General features: G+C 45.0%; 1 protein-coding gene across 1 annotated transcript in view; it reads left to right on the top strand.

Annotated features, from left to right (window-relative positions):
• Positions 1–18,848, top strand: part of LOC137356755 (regulation of nuclear pre-mRNA domain-containing protein 2-like) — a 68,797-nt gene that overhangs the window by 34,343 nt on the left and 15,606 nt on the right. Inside the window, exons 2-6 of the mRNA XM_068022496.1 lie at positions 2,283–2,412; positions 12,893–12,993; positions 15,060–15,098; positions 16,320–16,372; positions 18,599–18,725. Coding sequence (XP_067878597.1) covers positions 2,283–2,412; positions 12,893–12,993; positions 15,060–15,098; positions 16,320–16,372; positions 18,599–18,725 — 450 coding nt within the window. The remainder of the gene's footprint in view (positions 1–2,282; positions 2,413–12,892; positions 12,994–15,059; positions 15,099–16,319; positions 16,373–18,598; positions 18,726–18,848) is intronic.

Genomic DNA, 18,848 nt, shown 5'->3' with positions numbered 1-18,848 from the left:
TTTCCATTTCTTTATCTGGGGTTAATGGTGCTTTGCAGCTGCTGAACATTAGAGCTATAATAAGTGCATCTTTTGCAGCAATAGCTTTTTGTCACGTGCGCATTTAAAATCAATGGTGATCTGGCCAGAAGAATCATGCCCAAAGTCAGATGGGAGGATTTGGGATAGGTAACAAAGCCTTAAAGCTAAAACTGAAACGAGTTATGATTGGGAATGCACTGAAAGGGTAGTGGAAGCAGATTCAACAATAACTTTCAGAAGGGAATTGGATAATTACTTGAAAGGGGGAAATTTGCAGGGCTATGAGCAAAGAACAAGGGAGTGGGGCTAATTGGATAACTTTTCAGAAGACCATGCACAGGCAGGATGGGCCGAATAGCCTCTTCCTCTGCTGCATGATTCTATGAAATGTGTTGTGGGATTTTGAAGCCTTTCCTTGTGGAATGCATTAACTCTCTGATTCGTGGGAAGAGTGAGCCCAAAACACAAATGGAAGTCTAAAATGGCAAGCACTTGTAAATTTAAATTAATACATAGCTAGCTAAGGGAAAGAATGTAATTAGTTAAATTGAGCAGCTTGCACAGTAATTCCTGTGAATGTATTGTGGCTGTGATTGTCACCCATGGATTGCGCATATAAGCGCCTCTGTGCCCATGAGAGACACAAACCAGAATCTTCCTGAAAGACAGGTGCAATTTTCATCATATTGTTGGTGGGAGCGCTGAGAGTTAATTGTGAAAATTTGTTTGTGTAGCAAAGCACCAGAGCTTTGTTATGGCTCTACTGCAAATCTTGAGCTTGAAATCACATCAAACAACAAAAGTGACTCCTTGAAAATGCAGCCCAGCGCCAACGTCATCAGAGCGCTCCCAGCTTCGCACCTGTGCAGAACAGACTCTTGCTGTCAGTATGATGCTGCGCATGCGCAGCCTACATCAGCACATGGCTTGCCAGGACTAATTTGCGCACGCTCGTTGCTCACGGCCTAGCCACATCTCCCCACTCGGCTGCTTCGCTTCCCCCCCCCACTTGTGGGCCCCTCGCTTGCAACCTCGCCAATTCCTCCCCTCTGCCCCTGCTCCCTGCCGGTTCTGCTCCCCGCATCGGGGAAGCAGGGAAGAGCAGGTGACAAGATAGGGAGGGGAGGGAGCATTGAGCAAGTGGCCGAGGGGGAAGAAGTGGCGAGGCCACGGATTCTGTTGAATTGCGCGCACAATCCCGCACATGCAGCTATTCCGAAGCTACTCTCTTGGTCTGGTAGAGATTGGAGAGGTCCCAGCGTGTTTCACAGACTTAGTAATGACCCAAGGATTCCATTTCCAGCCAGATCCATTTAAAATTCTCATATTAAAACAAAATGTCTGTTGGATTTAGGTTTATGAAACAACAACTAGACGAAAAACCAAGCTAGTTGGTTTTATATTGGGTCATGTGTAAACACAAAGTTCACTGAAGCGATCCTGGATCAAGTTGTGGATTTGGCTCTTATTACAGCACAGAAGCAGCTCCCTGCTGATGTTCATGCTGAACACAAGCTCCCAGGATTTATCTGTTCCAACTTCCAAAATGTTAGAAATCTCTTTTTAAAATGTTCATTGGTTTAAAATTTGGGTTTGTGTCCTGAAATAATTGTCAATAAAATTCATTAACCAGCCCATTGCAAGGAGCAGAATCTGGAGGGAGCGGGGAGCAGAGGCAGAGCAGAGGGAAGGAAGTGGCGAGGCCGCGAGTGAGGGCCCACAGGTGAAGGTGGGGGGGTGGTATGGGGAGCGAGTGGCCGAGGCGGGGAGCAAGCGCCGAGCAGATGGGCATGGGAGGCAGCAGCGAAGAGAAGCGCAATGGCAGGAGGGAGCAGGGTACTGTTAAGGGTGGGATGGAGGTGGCGATTGCAGCTACTGTAGCCATTTTGGTTTGATTTGTTTTTGTGATAAATTGAGCAGCACCATCTTTGCTACTGGCAGCTGCCAAAAGCGTCGCAGACAGTGACGTTTGTGCATGAGGCAAGTACTGCGCCACCTAGTGATTGCGTTATCAGCAAATGCAGCCAAAAAACAAAGCCTCTTATAGGCATAAACGGAATGAATTTTGTGCGTGTATTCTAAGATTGAAAATGTTCTGCAACCACCAGACATTTATTACTTATGCCACAGGCCTTTCATGTTTCACTCTTGTGCTGGTGCATTGTAGAGTACTTGTTTTTGGTAAATTGCAGAATTGTATTGCTAATCTGCCTCCTTACAGGTACTTTCACAAATTAATAAAGCTTTTTGCTTTCTCTTAGCTTCAATCCCTCATCGACTGAACCTTTTCTATGTTGCCAACGATGTTATTCAGAACTGTAAAAGGAAGAACGCGATTATTTTTCGAGATGCTTTTTCAGAGGTTCTGGTTGAAGCAGGCACGTTGGTGAGGTAGGTGAAGTGTTTTTAAAGGGTGTTTTTATAACTGGGATATAATTTGAAATTTCTTCCCAGTCATTTGGAGTCATAGTCATTGCAGCACAGAAGGAGGCCATTGGGCCCATCGAGGCCATGCCGGCTCTGTAGAGCAATCCAATCAGTCCCACACCCCCGCTCTATCCCCATAGCCCTGCAAGTCTATTTCCCTCAAATGCCCATCTAATTTCCTTTTGAAATCATTCATTGACTCTGCTTCCACCCGCCCTCATAGGCTGTTAACACACGCTGCATAAAAAAAGTTCTTCCTCACATTTCCCCCCCCCCCCCGCCCCACAAACCCCCACTCGTCTCTCACTCAAAACCTTCAATCTGTGTCCCCCCTCTTTCCCCCCCCCCCCCCCCCCCCCACAGTTGTTGTGCCATCAGCTAATGGGAACAGCTTTTCTTTGTCTGCATTATCTAAACCTGTCATAATCTTGTACACCTCGATCAAATCTCCCCTCAATCTCATTTGCTCCTGGGAACAAGCCCAGCTTCTCCAACCTAACCTTATAGCTAAAATCCCCCATCCCTGGAACCATTCTGGTAAATCTCCTCTGCACCCTCTCAAGGACCCTCACATCCTTCCTAAAGTTTGGTGACCAGAATTGGACGCAATGTTGTTTGATTCATTTTGCTATGTGAAGGGAGGCATCTTTAGTCTATAGATTATTTTCTTGTAAGGTTTTTTTCCTGTTTTCTCTCACCTCATGAAGGTGGTGAGTGTTGCTGGTGTACAGTTTGAGGTACCGACCACTCTTTAGTACTTCACCCAAGTCACCTTCATTCATGTGAATCAGTCTAAGCAGTTAATGTTGGCAAGTTATTTAACCATCGGGGGCTTCACAGACAGACCTAAATTTGTTCACTTTCCACCATCACTGACTGGATAGGGATTGGTAGCAGGAATCTTGAATGTTTTGTCTCTCTTCTGCATAATGCTGTCCCTGCCACTGGATTCAGAATCTGCTGCCTCTCACCAGCACACTGTGACTGCAGTATTTACTATCTACAGCATGCCCTGCAGCAACTCGCCAAGGTCACTTCCATTGCATTTCCTTGCAGCTCAGCCTCCACCACTGAGGAACACCATCACCTCTAAATTCCCCTCCAAATTTCACACCATCCTAACTTGGCCAACCGTTGCTATTCCTTCATTGTAAATGAGTCAATATGCTGGGTTCTCGGAAGGGAGCCATCATTACAAAGACTGCGGCAATTTAGGAAGATGGCCCACTACCTCAAGGCATCTACAGATAATAAATGAGGTATTGCCAGTGTTACCTACATCCTAAAAACAAAATAAATGCAGAGATGCTGATGCCAATTGTAGCATTCCTACTGTCTGATAATCTAACTCAGCAGAGATAAGGGATTGAAGTTGGGGCCTCCTTGGTTTGTACAGCTTAGCATAGCCCTGGACAGTGCAGTTAATTGCTGAGAAATTAGAGAAGGGTGTTATTTGGAATTAATTTGTTTTCTCGGGCAACTTGTAAAACGTGAAGTGTTTCTGAACTTACGAAGTGAGTAGAACTGTTGTTATACTGGATATTGGAAACCATAACCGATTGGGACATTATAAAGAGTAGAGTGGATTGGCATTTGGAGTTTACAAGATATCCTGTGCAAAGGCTATTTGTTTGTTTGAGGTTATTTTGCATCCTGTGGGCATGCTTTAAGTTTGCATGCCCTTGGAGTACAGTGGTAACATTATATAGTGCTGTTTAGTTTTTTTTTTACCTTTTGTCAGTTTTCTTGCCTCCTCTCCTGAAGATGTTGAAATCTGACGGGTACAGTCCCTGGTATGCCATTTTTTTCCTTCATTCTTGGGATGTGAGCATCACTGGCAAGCTCTGTATTTATTGCCCATCCCTTATTACTCTTGAGAAGGTCGCTGGCTCAAGTAAGGGTCTTTGGATAGAAAGTTAGTGACTGATGTTCTCCACCCCCCCCTACACACACACTTTCTCACCAGTTATTACTTTGTATGCAACAGGACAAACCTAAGGGTCCAAGTTTGATTCTCAGTGTTTGCTGATCTTGGCTGGCGTAGCAGTTGGATACTACACTTGACCTCACCACCCTGGGATAGGAAGGATTTGCATAAAACGCTGGTGATCATTTTCCAATGACTTCTTGCTGGAAAAGTGTGTGTATGTAAACATTAGTTGAAAATAATATTGTGCTCAAATGTGACCATGGTGAGTGGCCTGTCAGCACTTGCCATCTAGACTCGCAGTTTAAGAATGGCCAGTTGGTTAAGGTGTAATTTCTATGCTTTCTGTGCACATGTAGCTTGGTATGAATCAGCACCTTTAGGAGAGAAAATTGGAGTGAGGCGAGACCAACTATGTATGTTAATCCAGCTGCCATGCACAGTTGAACTTTGAAGCACTTCTTTTCTTTCTTCTTTTGGGCCTCCTTATCTCGAGAGACAATGGATACGCGCCTGGAGGTGGTCAGTGGTTTGTGAAGCAGCGCCTGGAGTGGCTATAAAGGCCAATTCTGGAGTGACAGGCTCTTCCACAGGTGCTGCAGAGAAATTTGTTTGTCGGGGCTGTTGCACAGTTGGCTCTCCCCTTGCGCCTCTGTCTTTTTTCCTGCCAACTACTAAGTCTCTTCGACTCGCCACAATTTAGCCCTGTCTTTATGGCTGCCCGCCAGCTCTGGCGAATGCTGGCAACTGACTCCCACGACTTGTGATCAATGTCACACGATTTCATGTCGCGTTTGCAGACGTCTTTATAACGGAGACATGGACGGCCGGTGGGTCTGATACCAGTGGCGAGCTCGCTGTACAATGTGTCTTTGGGGATCCTGCCATCTTCCATGCGGCTCACATGGCCAAGCCATCTCAAGCGCCGCTGACTCAGTAGTGTGTATAAGCTGGGGATGTTGGCCGCTTCAAGGACTTCTGTGTTGGAGATATAGTCCTGCCACCTGATGCCAAGTATTCTCCGAAGGCAGCGAAGATGGAATGAATTGAGACGTCGCTCTTGGCTGGCATACGTTGTCCAGGCCTCGCTGCCGTAGAGCAAGGTACTGAGGACACAGGCCTGATACACTCGGACTTTTGTGTTCCGTGTCAGTGCGCCATTTTCCCACACTCTCTTGGCCAGTCTGAACATAGCAGTGGAAGCCTTACCCATGCGCTTGTTGATTTCTGCATCTAGAGACAATTTACTGGTGATAGTTGAGCCTAGGTAGGTGAACTCTTGAACCACTTCCAGAGCGTGGTCGCCAATATTGATGGATGGAGCATTTCTGACATCCTGCCCCATGATGTTCGTTTTCTTGAGGCTGATGGTTAGGCCAAATTCATTGCAGGCAGACGCAAACCTGTCGATGAGACTCTGCAGGCATTCTTCAGTGTGAGATGTTAAAGCAGCATCGTCAGCAAAGAGGAGTTCTCTGATGAGGACTTTCCGTACTTTGGACTTCGCTCTTAGACGGGCAAGGTTGAACAACCTGCCCCCTGATCTTGTGTGGAGGAAAATTCCTTCTTCAGAGGATTTGAACGCATGTGAAAGCAGCAGGGAGAAGAAAATCCCAAAAAGTGTGGGTGCGAGAACACAGCCCTGTTTCACACCACTCAGGATAGGAAAGGGCTCTGATGAGGAGCCACCATGTTGAATTGTGCCTTTCATATTGTCATGGAATGAGGTGATGATACTTAGTAGCTTTGGTGGACATCCGATCTTTTCTAGTAGTCTGAAGAGACCACGTCTGCTGACGAGGTCAAAGGCTTTGGTGAGATCAATGAAAGCAATGTAGAGGGGCATCTGTTGTTCACGGCATTTCTCCTGTATCTGACGAAGGGAGAACAGCATGTCAATAGTCGATCTCTCTGCACGAAAGCCACACTGTGCCTCAGGGTAGACGCGCTCGGCCAGCTTCTGGAGCCTGTTCAGAGCGACTCGAGCAAAGACTTTCCCCACTATGCTGAGCAGGGAGATTCCACGGTAGTTGTTGCAGTCACCGCGGTCACCTTTTGTTTTTATAGAGGGTGATGATGTTGGCATCGCGCATGTCCTGGGGTACTGCTCCCTCGTCTCAGCACAGGCATAGCAGTTCATGTAGTGCTGAGAGTATAGCAGGCTTGGCACTCTTGATTATTTCAGGGGTAATGCTGTCCTTCCCAGGGGCTTTTCCGCTGGCTAGGGAATCAATGGCATCACTGAGTTCCGATTTGGTTGGCTGTATGTCCAGCTCATCCATGACTGGTAGAGGCTGGGCTGCATTGAGGGCAGTCTCAGTGACAGCATTCTCCCTGGAGTACAGTTCTAGGTAGTGCTCAACCCAGCGGTCCATCTGTTTGCGTTGGTCAGTGATTATGTCCCCCGATTTAGATTTGAGGGGGGTGATCTTCTTGATGGTTGGCCCAAGAGCTCTCTTCATGCCATCATACATTCCTCTGATGTTTCCGGTGTCTGAGGCCAGCTGAATATGACTGCATAGGTGTTGCCAGTAGTCGTTTGCGCAACGCCTAGCTGTTCTTTGTGCAGTACTTCTGGCTGCTTTAAGTGCTGCGGATGTTAAATCGCTGGGGGCTTTCTTGTAGTTCAAAAGTGCAATGCGCTTAGCGGCTATGACAGGTTCCAGCTCTTCATTATGAGATTGAAACCAGTCTGCATTTCTCTTCGCACTTTTGCCGTAGGTGGTCAAAGCTGACTCATAGATGGCATCTCTGATGTGGGCCCACTTGGTCTCAGCATCCCCTGTGGGAGTGTTTTGAAGGGCTGTTACAAGTGAATTTAGAAATTTTTGTAACAGCTGTGGGTGAGAAATTCTGCTCGTGTTGATGCGCGGGTGGCCCTTCTGCTTGGAATGATGCAACTTCTTTGGTCTGAGTCTAACCTTGCTGCACACCAGGGAGTGGTCGGTGTCGCAGTCCGCACTGTGGAAGCTGCGTGTGATTTGAACACTGTTTAAGGCGGCTCGCCTTGTGACAATGAGGTCTAGCTGGTGCCAACGACGTGATCTTGGGTGCCTCCATGAAACCTGGTGACAGGGTTTAGTGTGAAAGAACGAGTTGGTGATGCAGAGGTTATGATAGGTACACAACTCAAGCAGTCTCTGCCCGTTCTCATTCATCCTTCCAACGCCATAGCGCCCAAGGCAGGAGGGCCATGAGTCATGGTCGGCCCCAACCCTGGCATTAAAGTCCCCCAGCAGGAATAGGTGTTCGGTGTTGGGGATGCTGCTAATGATGTTATGGAGTTGTTCATAGAACAACTCCAAAGGGTTCAAGATGGCTCCTGGGCTGGAAGCTCCCTAGGAAGCTCCCTTGCTGTTCAACTCTATCCATGGCCATCTGCTCCCATCCCTAACGTTTTCTCCCCCAATCTGCCCTCTTAAACTGTTTAAATTCCCCTGGCTCTTTAAATCAGTTCATTTTAGCCCTATCTAAAAGTTAACAGTTAGTTTAGTGTATGTTACCTGGGCCCACTGCCCTCCCCCAGCCACACCTGCTCTTTGTTTTCTCAATGAAATTGATCCGGATGAAACTGACGAGAACAGCTGCCGATACTTTAATCTCCGATCCTGCTGTCTTCACAGTCCAGAGTGTCTGCAGCCACGGCATGCGGTAAGTCCATTGAGGTGAAGAAGGAGCCGCGGGACCCGAGAGAAGTCCTGTGAAAAGGTGCCCCGAACACCCAAAACATCCACGAACGGCCCCCCCGGCCGCAACTTCAAAGCGCCCGCGGGAGATGGCTCGGAGAGCATCTGCAGCGCACTGTCGGCAATGCTGCATGCCTTTATTTAAACCACTGCAAAAAAAAAACCCTTAGCAAATGTAATCACCTCTAAGTCTGCCAAATGATGCTTCACCTCCCGAAGGACGTGGATGAGCTTTCCGGACGTCGATGGTGGGCACTGAGGAAATGGCTTATTACCTGCACCAGATTCCACCCCCCCTCCCCCCCCCCTTTACCCCCCTTCCACACCCCCCCACCCCCGTCCCCTTCCCTGCTCCACCCTCTCAGCTCACCCCCTCACAACCCCGTCCCAGCCCGCCCCCCCCTCGCACCATCTTCACCCCGCACCCCCTTCCCCTGCACCCACCCCCTCCCTCTACCCCTCCCCCTTGCATCCCCTCCTCCCACCGGCACCATCCTACACCTGTGTAGGGGCCCCAACAACCCCACTGCCTTGTGGGCGTCTCGGGAGAGACCAAGGCTAAGGGAGTAAACCCTAACAGAAAATCCGGAGCGGAACCCCGTAGGCGGTCATGTGTCACCTTTGGCATGTTTCCGGCAGTTCCTGCAGCCATACTGGTGCCAAACGTCGTGTCCTGCACTCCTTTGGACCCCACCAGAAAGGCCGAGAGGGGGGTTTTGACGACTGGGCAACTCTCAACCTCCATAAATTTGCCCAGGCATGCGCCATGGAGAGGTCACTCCATAGTTGCCTCACAGCGACTGAAACAACACGGAAGGCAGCAGTTACGGGTTATAAGTCCAGATAAATTGGCGTAGAAACTGGGCGCCACGGGTTGCCTTTGTCGGTGGGAGAGGTCATTGCACCTCACTGGACAGCTACCGCCCGCCTCAAACCGGGCAGCCCCCGGTCAATAAGGTTCTGTCCCGCCACAGTCTGCCTGCTTCAATGGGTGCTTGGAGCTCAGGGTCATTGCCCGAAAGGTGGACTGATACACCGCACCAAACAACATGAAAAAAGGAAAGAAGGTACCAGCCCTTCGCTTTGCAAGCTGGAACGTCAGAACTATGTGTCCTGGCCTGTCGGAAGACCTTACACAAATCAACGATTCTCGGAAGACTGCCATCATTAACAACGAGCTCAGTAGACTCAATGTGGACATTGCAGCACTTCAGGAGACTCGCCTCCCCGCGAGTGGCTCTCTAGCAGAGCAAGACTACACCTTCTTCTGGCAGGGCAGGGATCCTGAAGAACCAAGACAGCATGGAGTGGGCTTCGCCATCAGAAACTCCTTGCTCAGCATGATAGAGCCTCCCTCAAATGGCTCGGAACGCATACTGTCCATCCGACTGCTCACCACCTCTGGTCCAGTACACCTACTCAGCATCTATGCTCCAACACTCTGTTCCGCACCTGAAGCTAAAGACCAGTTCTATGAACAACTCCATAACATCATTAGCAGCATCCCCTTTGAAGCACTACATTTGGATAAATTACTGAATATTTTAAACCAGTCTGTTCATTGAATATACATTTTGCTGTCATTTCTGTTTCTTGACTGTAGTGATGGCAGTTTTTATTTGACTCTAGTAAGCTGGAATCTGTCAATTGAATTTAATGAAATCAAGTAGAGATTGTAGATTGTATTACTACAGAGAGCAAAAATGACTTGTTTTCAAGAGCTTAAGTCAGAATGGGATTAGTTCAGTTAGTTTAAAATTAGAATCCTAGGTGTTTGGGAAGGTTAAGTATCTTGGGAATGGTAATTTAATGAGGAACTGAACTAGGTAAAATTCAACAGTGTTTCTTGAAAGCTGTTTTCTTGCATCTTTAATTGCTGCCTTTCTTCTACATGTCAAGTTGAAATCTATATTATCAATCTAACCATGTCACTGGGTTTTCAGTGAAGTGTAATGATGTGTGAAAAATATCCAGTGATAGTTTTTGACTTTTCAAGCATTAGCTCTGTCTGAAGAGGGGCATTGAAAGCTGGATACTAGTGCTTTTAAATTACTGCACGTTCTGGATCTTAAAGGGGGATGTACTGCTGGCCTACTGTGTTCATGTACTTCACTGATTTCAGCTTCCATGCAGGCTGTTCCCTCCAAAAAACTTGTCTGCATGCAGGGGTGCTTTGAGTTGGTAGTATGACCCTTTCAGCAATCTGCATTCGTGGCTATGAATTTGACTGCTAGTCCGTCGCATCCATGTTCTTGTGTCATGACGTAAACCAGTTGACACATTGAACAGTCCAAGCCCAAGAAAGCAAGCTTGCACTTGCGTAGTGCCTTTCAAGACCTCGGGCTGTCCCTGCCTGCTTTACAGCTGATGAAGTATTTTTAAAGTGGAGTCACTTTTCTGATGAAGAAATTTGGGGTTCTGGTAGACTAGAGACCTACAAGATTTCATTAAATGTTCACTTAAAGAAAATCTATTTATAAATTCATTTCATATCTATAAAAGGGCAATTAAATGTACTTGGGGAATAGATGAGGACTGGTTTATGTAATAAGCTGTTACGTGATGAGGCTTACAATATTGCAATATGTTTAAATGTTATCTCAATAAGCCATGTTTATTTAAATTCCATTTGAGAAATTTGTTTGCTTTTGCATGTCTGTATATGTCCACCCCAAACTTGCCAATTGTATAATGAAGATTGAGAAAGTTCCTGTTAAAGACACCTGCACAATATGACAGATGGTGTACCATGAGCTGAATGGTCTTTTTCTGTGCTATGAGTTCTATGATTCAAGAAGATAAGGACCAGCCTGAATCCTGCAGCCAGCAGATAATAGAAATGAATTATGAAAGCACCTTTTTTCCTGTATTGAACTGGTAAATACCTTGAAAATTCAGGGGTGAAATATCAGCATCAAGTATCTTCTATTGGACTGTGGTCACCTGTTTGTTCATTGCGCATTATGCTAAACTGATGTGTTCTCAAAATTTTCTCAGTTTGCCGTGCCTCCCTAAATTCATCATAGTTAGCAAACTTGTATATGATTCCTTTTGTATCTATGTCCAGCTTATGTTTGTAAATAGGCAGCAAGAAGATCCCGACATGGGACATGCTATCTTTTGTCCAGTAGCTGTCTCTACCCATGTGGCTACGTTCCCTTTTAATACTATGCACCTTAATTTTTGTAACAAGTCTTTTAAGTAGCACCTTATTAAATGCTTTCTTAAAATCCACTGCTTTCCCTTTTGTCTGTGCAGTCTTATTCACTTAAAAATTCCATTAGTCAAGTGGTCCTTTACAAATCTATGCCAACTGTCCCTGATTACCCCATTTCTCTTTAAAAAGTCATTCATTCTACTATGTAATAATGGTATCTAGAAGTTTACCCACAACCCAGGAAGGAATAACTGGCTTATAATTTCCCGACACGTCCCTTTCCCCTCTTTGAATTGGGTGTAACATTTGTTACTTTTCAGTTTTTGCTGACAGAAGTTAAGGCGTAAAAAGGAGCTCTGTGTGGAGATGGAGTGGCCTGAATCTGAAGAAGCATACAGGCAAATCGTAAATAAATTTCAATGATTCATGGCAGTTGTGGAAAATTGAAACTGCACATTGCATAACTATATTTTTTTAAATCAGCTTGATGGGAATTGGACCAAACATAGAATATTAGCAAAGATAAATTTTAGATATTTTAAATTTTCACTGAACATGTCCACCATACAAAGTGCTGGCAGCTGCTAAACTTTAATGTAGCTCTGCATATATAAAAATGCCTTGCAGTGAGTGCCAGGCTGCAATTTCACATGCTGTTTGTACTGTGTGTGAAGCTCTTTCAGAATTTAACCATCACATGGAGCAGAGTTGTTGAAGCATGAATTAAGTTAGGAGAAATCTCTGGCTTTTCTGGTCATGCAGGAGCACAGTTTCCCCAGGTGATCTCTCTTCCTCACAGCAACCTGACAAGTTTTTGACATACCTGTCTTTGTTACAGTTGTCTCCAGCTACATGCTGTAGTGCCAACAAATGTACAAAAATGTCCCACAGTGGTGAATGTAACCAGTGCAAGGAAACTTTTGTTCCCTTCTCGTGGGATATTGGCAAAACTTTGTAACTGCAAGTTCTCAGCTACTTTTTAGTTGATAGACAATAACTTACTGAGTTCCTGCAGCCTATTTCATAGAAAATGGGACAGAAACCAACTAGTGATACTGCTGTTCTTGGATTTTAAAGGGGGAAGATTAGTGTAATGAGAAGAACTTGCACAGATGGGCTAGTTTTACAATGTTATCCAAAACTGGACCAACTACATGTTCTGAAATTAAAACAAAGTGCCAGAAATGCACAGCGCGTTAGGCAACATCTGTAAAGAGCAAAAAATGGGTGTGTTCCCTTCATCAGAACTGCAGCCTGAAGATAAGCTTGCATTTTAGGAAGATTGTGGGGGTGGGGAAGAGGAGGAATTGAAAATGGGGGAGCGGCAGATGATCAGATACACCACTCACGGAGAGGGAGGTTGATGAATTAATTGATCTACAAAGTGTACAGTAGAAAATAATTTGATGTGAAAGATCATTAGGTGCAGAGATATAAAAATGGAGAAAAGAATGTGAAAATGGGGGATTGGGAGGCAACGCAGGAGAGATCTACACAGACAAAATGTGCAGATCCCTTTGTCCCCATCATAGAACAAACATGGACACAACACAGGATGAATCTATGACAAAACTCAAATAGCAAACTTTACATCTCAAAAGCTAAGTAAAATGCTCTGTGGTTCCAAGCTCACAACAATTCACAAATACCCTTTTAACTTTTGGCTTTCTTTAGGGATCCTTCCATTCGCAAATCAGTGGAGCGAATATTCACAATATGGGAGCAGAGGAGCGTCTACCCAGAGGAATTGATTGTGGACCTGCGTGCTGCTCTTGGTGAGGGTAGTTTGTGTAATGAAAAAGGACTGTACAGTGTTTGTTCTAAGAATATTGAGAAGATTTTTTTTTAAAAGCAGGTTACTTCACCCTAAACAGTAACGTGTCACTTATTCAAGTCAGCTGGTAGGCATTACTATAAGCTGTGCTCCCATTATATAGTCTTCTGTTCCATCCCTCTCCTTGTGTAACAACTAATTTCCCAGGAAAGTGACACTAGAAGGCACATGTGATCTCATGCCATGTGGCAAAGCAAGCATTTTACCAGTTTGAGAGAAGTTGTACGTTACTATTCACCTGTGAACTGTCAGTCCAGTTACCTTAATAAACAGGTGCTTTGCGTGGACATAGTTCCAGTATGATGCTGTATTCTGGAGGATGCTGTGGTCAAGAGTTTCATGTCTTTCAGTAATGTCATGGAGTAGAATTGTAGCACACCACACTTTTGTTTTTGGATTCAGGGGCTTTTAAGAACTTTGGATCCATCCTACACCAAAAGCTCTAAGCTGTGGGTGCCTGTATGTTTGGAACTTGGCCTTTCGGAATTGCTACTGTTCTGGAGTGGAGCTAGCAATTCGAAGTTGTATGCACACCAGCTGATCTGTTGCAAACTCCCTTGCAGTGCTCTTGGATATGCATGTGATAATACATTGTATATTCTCAAAGACCAGCACATTGGTAGTCACAGTCACTCTTGGGGATATTGCAGTCCATCATGAAGACAACATATTCAATATTTCCCATCTCTACCCCTGCCTCAGCCCATCTGCCACTGAAAATCTCAAAAATGCCCTCAAAGTAAAATACTCCATTGCACTTCTGGCTGGGCTCCCATCCTTGACACGGTGCATACTTCACCTTATCGCTCTCTATCTTTGTAGCTTCCTAAAGGTCTATATCCGGCTCCCCACCTCCGAACTCTTTACTCTGACTGTGGCCTGTGTGCATTCCTCTCCTCCTCTGCTATTACAACAGTTACTGAAGTAGGTTCTGATGGCTTTTAACTTGAGGGAAAATTCAAGCTACAGCAAGTTATGTATCTTTCCAACAGTGCTTGTCTGTGAACTGAAAAATGCTCTGGTATGTCCCTTACCCCATCATCTGTGTATTTTATCTATTGAAGATGTGCAATTTACATCAAAACAGCAGCCACCAATAAGGGTGCAGTTTATACACTGGAGTTAATTCAAGCATTTTTGTTTTATCCTCAAGGTGCTGATTCTGGCTGGGCAGTGGCTCCACTGACCCAGGGGCCATTCTCTTGCCTGACCTAGACTGTGAGCATTGACAGGCTATTAAACCATGAAGAACCGAACAGCCAATCCCAGTCCACGCTCAACTAACATCCACTCGTGTGCAGGTTCCTGATCAGGAGAAAAATTTCTCCTCTTCTCCACACAGCTGAGGGGCAACTATAGCGTGTAACTGTCGCTGTAGTTGAGATTGCCTGGATCAGACCTCTGGGACATACTGGTTTCTCTCTGTGCTGTTAGGGGACTGCACCTGTGTCTTATATTAACAAACATGTTTCTTTTGAAATTGTATGAAAATAGAAATATTGCAGTTTGAGTATATAAGATTGCAGAGGGCATTAAACTGAACAGAATTACATGAACTAATAGTTTACATCAAGCACCACTGATTGGCCCAATGATGTGCACCTTACACCACAGACTGAGCGGAAAGTGGGTTCATGTCTGCAGTTTCCCCATGAGACAATTTATCGATCTCAGTCAGGGAACGTGCCAAGCAGAGACAAAGCACTTCCTCACAGGTAGGAGCACTTGAAGACCAACCTGCGCAACCTTTGTCTAGAAACAGAGAGTGCAATTTATTTGCAAATGAATGGAGATGTGGGCTGGGTCCTATTTCTGCCAGTCTTCAACAGTTGAAACCGTTTCATGAGGCCAGATGCTTTACACAAAATGTTTTTAATAGTTAACACTTCCCTTACGAACAAATGCAAATAAAACATATCACCATACAGTCTGGAGCGATTGTTACAAAGACTTCAGACGAAGCGAACAGGAAATTCACTATTTTTCACTTGTTTCCATTCATTTTAGTTGGACGAAAGACAGCTGAATTTACAAAAGTGAAAACAGGTATGAAACAAATTTTGGACAGTGGGGAAGATGTGTTCAGAATCTCAGATTATTAAATAAAACACCTCTTAATCTTTTGTGACGTTCAAACGGTATCTTACTTGTGCTGTTCTCATGCACTCACAGCACTGATAAAACAGAAGTTAGATATTAGGCATTGTAAGTATACTGGGGATCTTATTATTCTATCTTGCGACAGTGTAACCTGGCAGTAAGGTGTCTATATGTGTTTAACCCTTTGGCTGTGGGTAGTTAGTTGAGTATTCAGGTCTGAGTTGTGTCATCTGATATCTGTGTACCTGTGTCTGTCTAACATGGTTTTCAAGCTTTGTAAGGGATCCTTTACAAGATATCGACATGCTTCTGGAATCCATTGCCCTAATACCCGAAAGACGTTGTCAGCCAGCCAAGGAAAACAGTATTATTACTGCAGAGTTTTTTGACTGGTCAGCAGAAATAACACAAATGTTGACGCTCAGCTCCATGCTTTTATCCTTGGTATCCAGATCACACCTACTCCTGCCTGTTGCACTTCGAGTCTCTCTGGTACCCTTGCCAAATGGCCATTCTTCATGCAAGAGCCATGAGTGTTGATAGGGTATTTCTTTTGGGGTATGTGGGAGGGCCCTCCAGTACCGTGTTTGAAACTGTCCTCTCCTGTCGTCCTCACATGGACACTTTTCTGTAGGAGATGCTGGGTGATGATCAGGAGCAGGAAGGCAGGTTAACTTGCTTCCTCCTTTTATAATCCGTTGGGGTCAGTTGCAGCGCATGTACTGCTCCCTTGGCTTTGGTCCAAGAGACTTGAATCTGTGACTCTCTGCAAAATCATGGCTTCAACAGGACGTTGATGCTGTAGTGTACAATTTTATATGTATAGTAAAGATGTGCTAGAGTGCCATTAACAGAGCAGTGGTATTGCCATGGGTTCAGTTAACATCCAAACCACAGGAACTGAGCTGTCATCGATGATTTTATAATCACTTCCGAGTCCTAATTTTTCAGCATTTTCAGAGCTTTGCTCTCATTTTTGGTTGACAGCATTTCTTGCCAAAGATATCAGAGAGTGGTTGGGAATGACCTGCACACCCAAAGATAAACACTTGTACTTTGAGATTTCCACCATTAGGATTCACTGAAATCCTAGTGATGGCCCTACAGAATTGTGCACTGGTGAGACTGCTGTTCACACTGCTAATTCCATTTTCCCTTCCTTTACAGTGAGCAATAAAACACGAGTTGTTGTGAAATCCAAGATACTCGCTGAATTCAGGGTGAGTGTTTGTGTTTTATTTCCCAATTTTCTCCCAGCTGTTGGTTCCACAAATACAGCTGCTTTTCAGATACCACACTGCAGTGCCCATTCCAAATGTGCAAACCTAGAAGGCCAATGCCAGCATTGGGCTATGGGAGGCATCATAGCTGAGCCTAATCCTGTCCTCACCAGAAATCCACACATTCATGCTATCTGGGTGGGATTACTGAATAATGATTAGGAGCAGTCAAAGTGACTGGTTAAATTTTTCCCTTCCCTCAGTCCACGGGCAGGGAAATTGATTTGTAATATCCTTACCACCATTCAGGCTCAGATCAATTAATGTAGCACAGACCAGAGATGGAAATGAGGTTTTCTTGGCCTGTGTGGCCCAGTATCTCTCACTGGGCAGTGCAATTATTTACTCAGCCATGTGGTTTTAATGTGACGTGAAGGTTTTGCTTTGTTTTAAATCTGCATAGACACTGAAGAAATAAGAAATTGAACACTCACCTTGATGTGAACATAAAAGTCACAGCCTTTTTTTAAAAAAAAATTACGTGTAGAAATTAAGAATAGACTTGATATAATTAACTCCTCTCAAACACTGCAAACATTCACTGAAGTGCAACATCCTTCCCCTGCCACCCCACCCCCCACTTCCTTAGAGTCATGATGGCACAGTAGGAGGCCGTTTGGCCCATTGAATCATGTTGGCTCTCTGTAGAGCAATCCAGTCAGTCCTCTTCCTCCACTTCATCCTGTAGCCCTGCAAGTTCATTTCCCTCAAGTGCCCATTCAATTTCCTTTTGAAATCATTGATCATTCTCTGCTTCCACTTCTCTCATAGGCTGAGAGTTCCAGGTCACTACCACTTGCTGATTTAAAAAAAAAAGTTCTTCCTCACATTTCCCCTTATATTGCTTGCTCAAAACCTTAAATCTGTGGCTGCTAGTCTTTGTACTATCCTTGTTAACAGAAGCCTAGCTTTTTTGTGTGTCTGAAATCATGCTGGGCAGTGTTGATAGCAAGTGCTTCAAATGTATGGTCAGCTTGGTATTAACATTTCTTCACCTGCGCGCGCACCTCTCCTCTGATGACTCAATTTGATACAGATTCATGGGTGCCGGCAGCCCACCATACCTTCTCTTACTTGACAGGTGAGCCTAGGCAGTGGATCTCGCCAGGCTGTTTACCAGTAGAACCTGATCCTGCCTTCACCCACCATCTCCACATGTGAGCATCATTCCAATTCCATTCCAACAGGGATTAGGAATGGAAAACGTGACTGATGTTCTTTCCCACAGCTCAGTGACCCCGAGGCCTGATATTAAGTCCTGTTACTTGCACTAGCTCAGTAAACTCAGTGTAGGGAGAGCCTTGACCACCTTGGTCTGTATGATACAGTACCACATTGTGCAGGGAATTGAGCCACAGTTATAGCTGCTTACTGGCAGCTGGTGGCCCTAATAGAAAGACTTGGATTTATGTAGCACCTTTTGTGATCTTTGGATGTCCCAAAATGCTTTACAGCCAACTAAGTACTTTTGAAATGTTACTATGTGGGAAACACGGCAGCCAAACTATGCTGGCACTTTGTTCTGGAAGCATTGTTAGGCACAGATATACAGGTATACCTTTTGAAAAGCAAAGCTGATGAAAATACTTTTTATAGTGAAGGATTTTGTTTGCTAATTAACACACAGCTTAATCCCACAGCAATGTGATAAAGACTCTTTTAGTGCCTGGTTAAGGGATAAATATTGGCCTCGTACACCGGAGGTGAACTCTTCAAAAATAAGCTATGTAGGATCTTTTCTGTCCACCTAAGAGGGCAGACGGGGCCTCAGTTTAACATCTCATCTGAAAGGTGGCACCTCCTACAGGGCAGCACTCCTTCAGTACTGGCACTGGGCCTGTCTGTCTGGATTATATGCTCAACTGTCAGGAGTGGGATTTGAACCCACGACATGCTGACGCAAATGCGAGTTCTACCCACTGAGCCATGGCTGGCAGATAGGGAAAAAAAATAAACTTGGCACCTTCTTTTGTCAGGAGCATGCGTTTATTATCTTTGTAATTTTTCTTTGCTTGTATTTAATTTCACTGTCACGTTATATTTAGTGTACAAAGTGTACATTACTGTATGCCTTGCTCGTAAAGGACCCTAGGGACTGGTTCTGGGAAACTGGGAGTTTAATTACAATTTTCAGAGCCTGACCGTATGCTCTTTTTTCCACTGCAGCCACAGGCACTGATTGATCAGTTAGGGTCATACAAACAAGCTGAGGATGAGCGAGAATTCAAAGAAAAGCAGCTTGGGGCCCTCCGTGTGGATGTCTGCAGCACAGAGACGCTGAAACGATTGAAAGGTAAAGCACAGAAATGTACACGCAGCTGCAGTAAATTAATCTATTGAATACTTGTTGAACATTCGTTATGAGGAGAAGGTTTGAACCTTACTTGTCTTACTACCTACATGTGTGCCTTTTTCG

This window comes from Heterodontus francisci, chromosome 46, assembly GCF_036365525.1.
Source record: "Heterodontus francisci isolate sHetFra1 chromosome 46, sHetFra1.hap1, whole genome shotgun sequence".
Classification (NCBI taxonomy): Eukaryota; Metazoa; Chordata; class Chondrichthyes; order Heterodontiformes; family Heterodontidae; genus Heterodontus; species Heterodontus francisci.
Note: the sequence above shows the minus strand (reverse complement) of the source record. Positions and strands in the feature narration are given on the sequence as shown.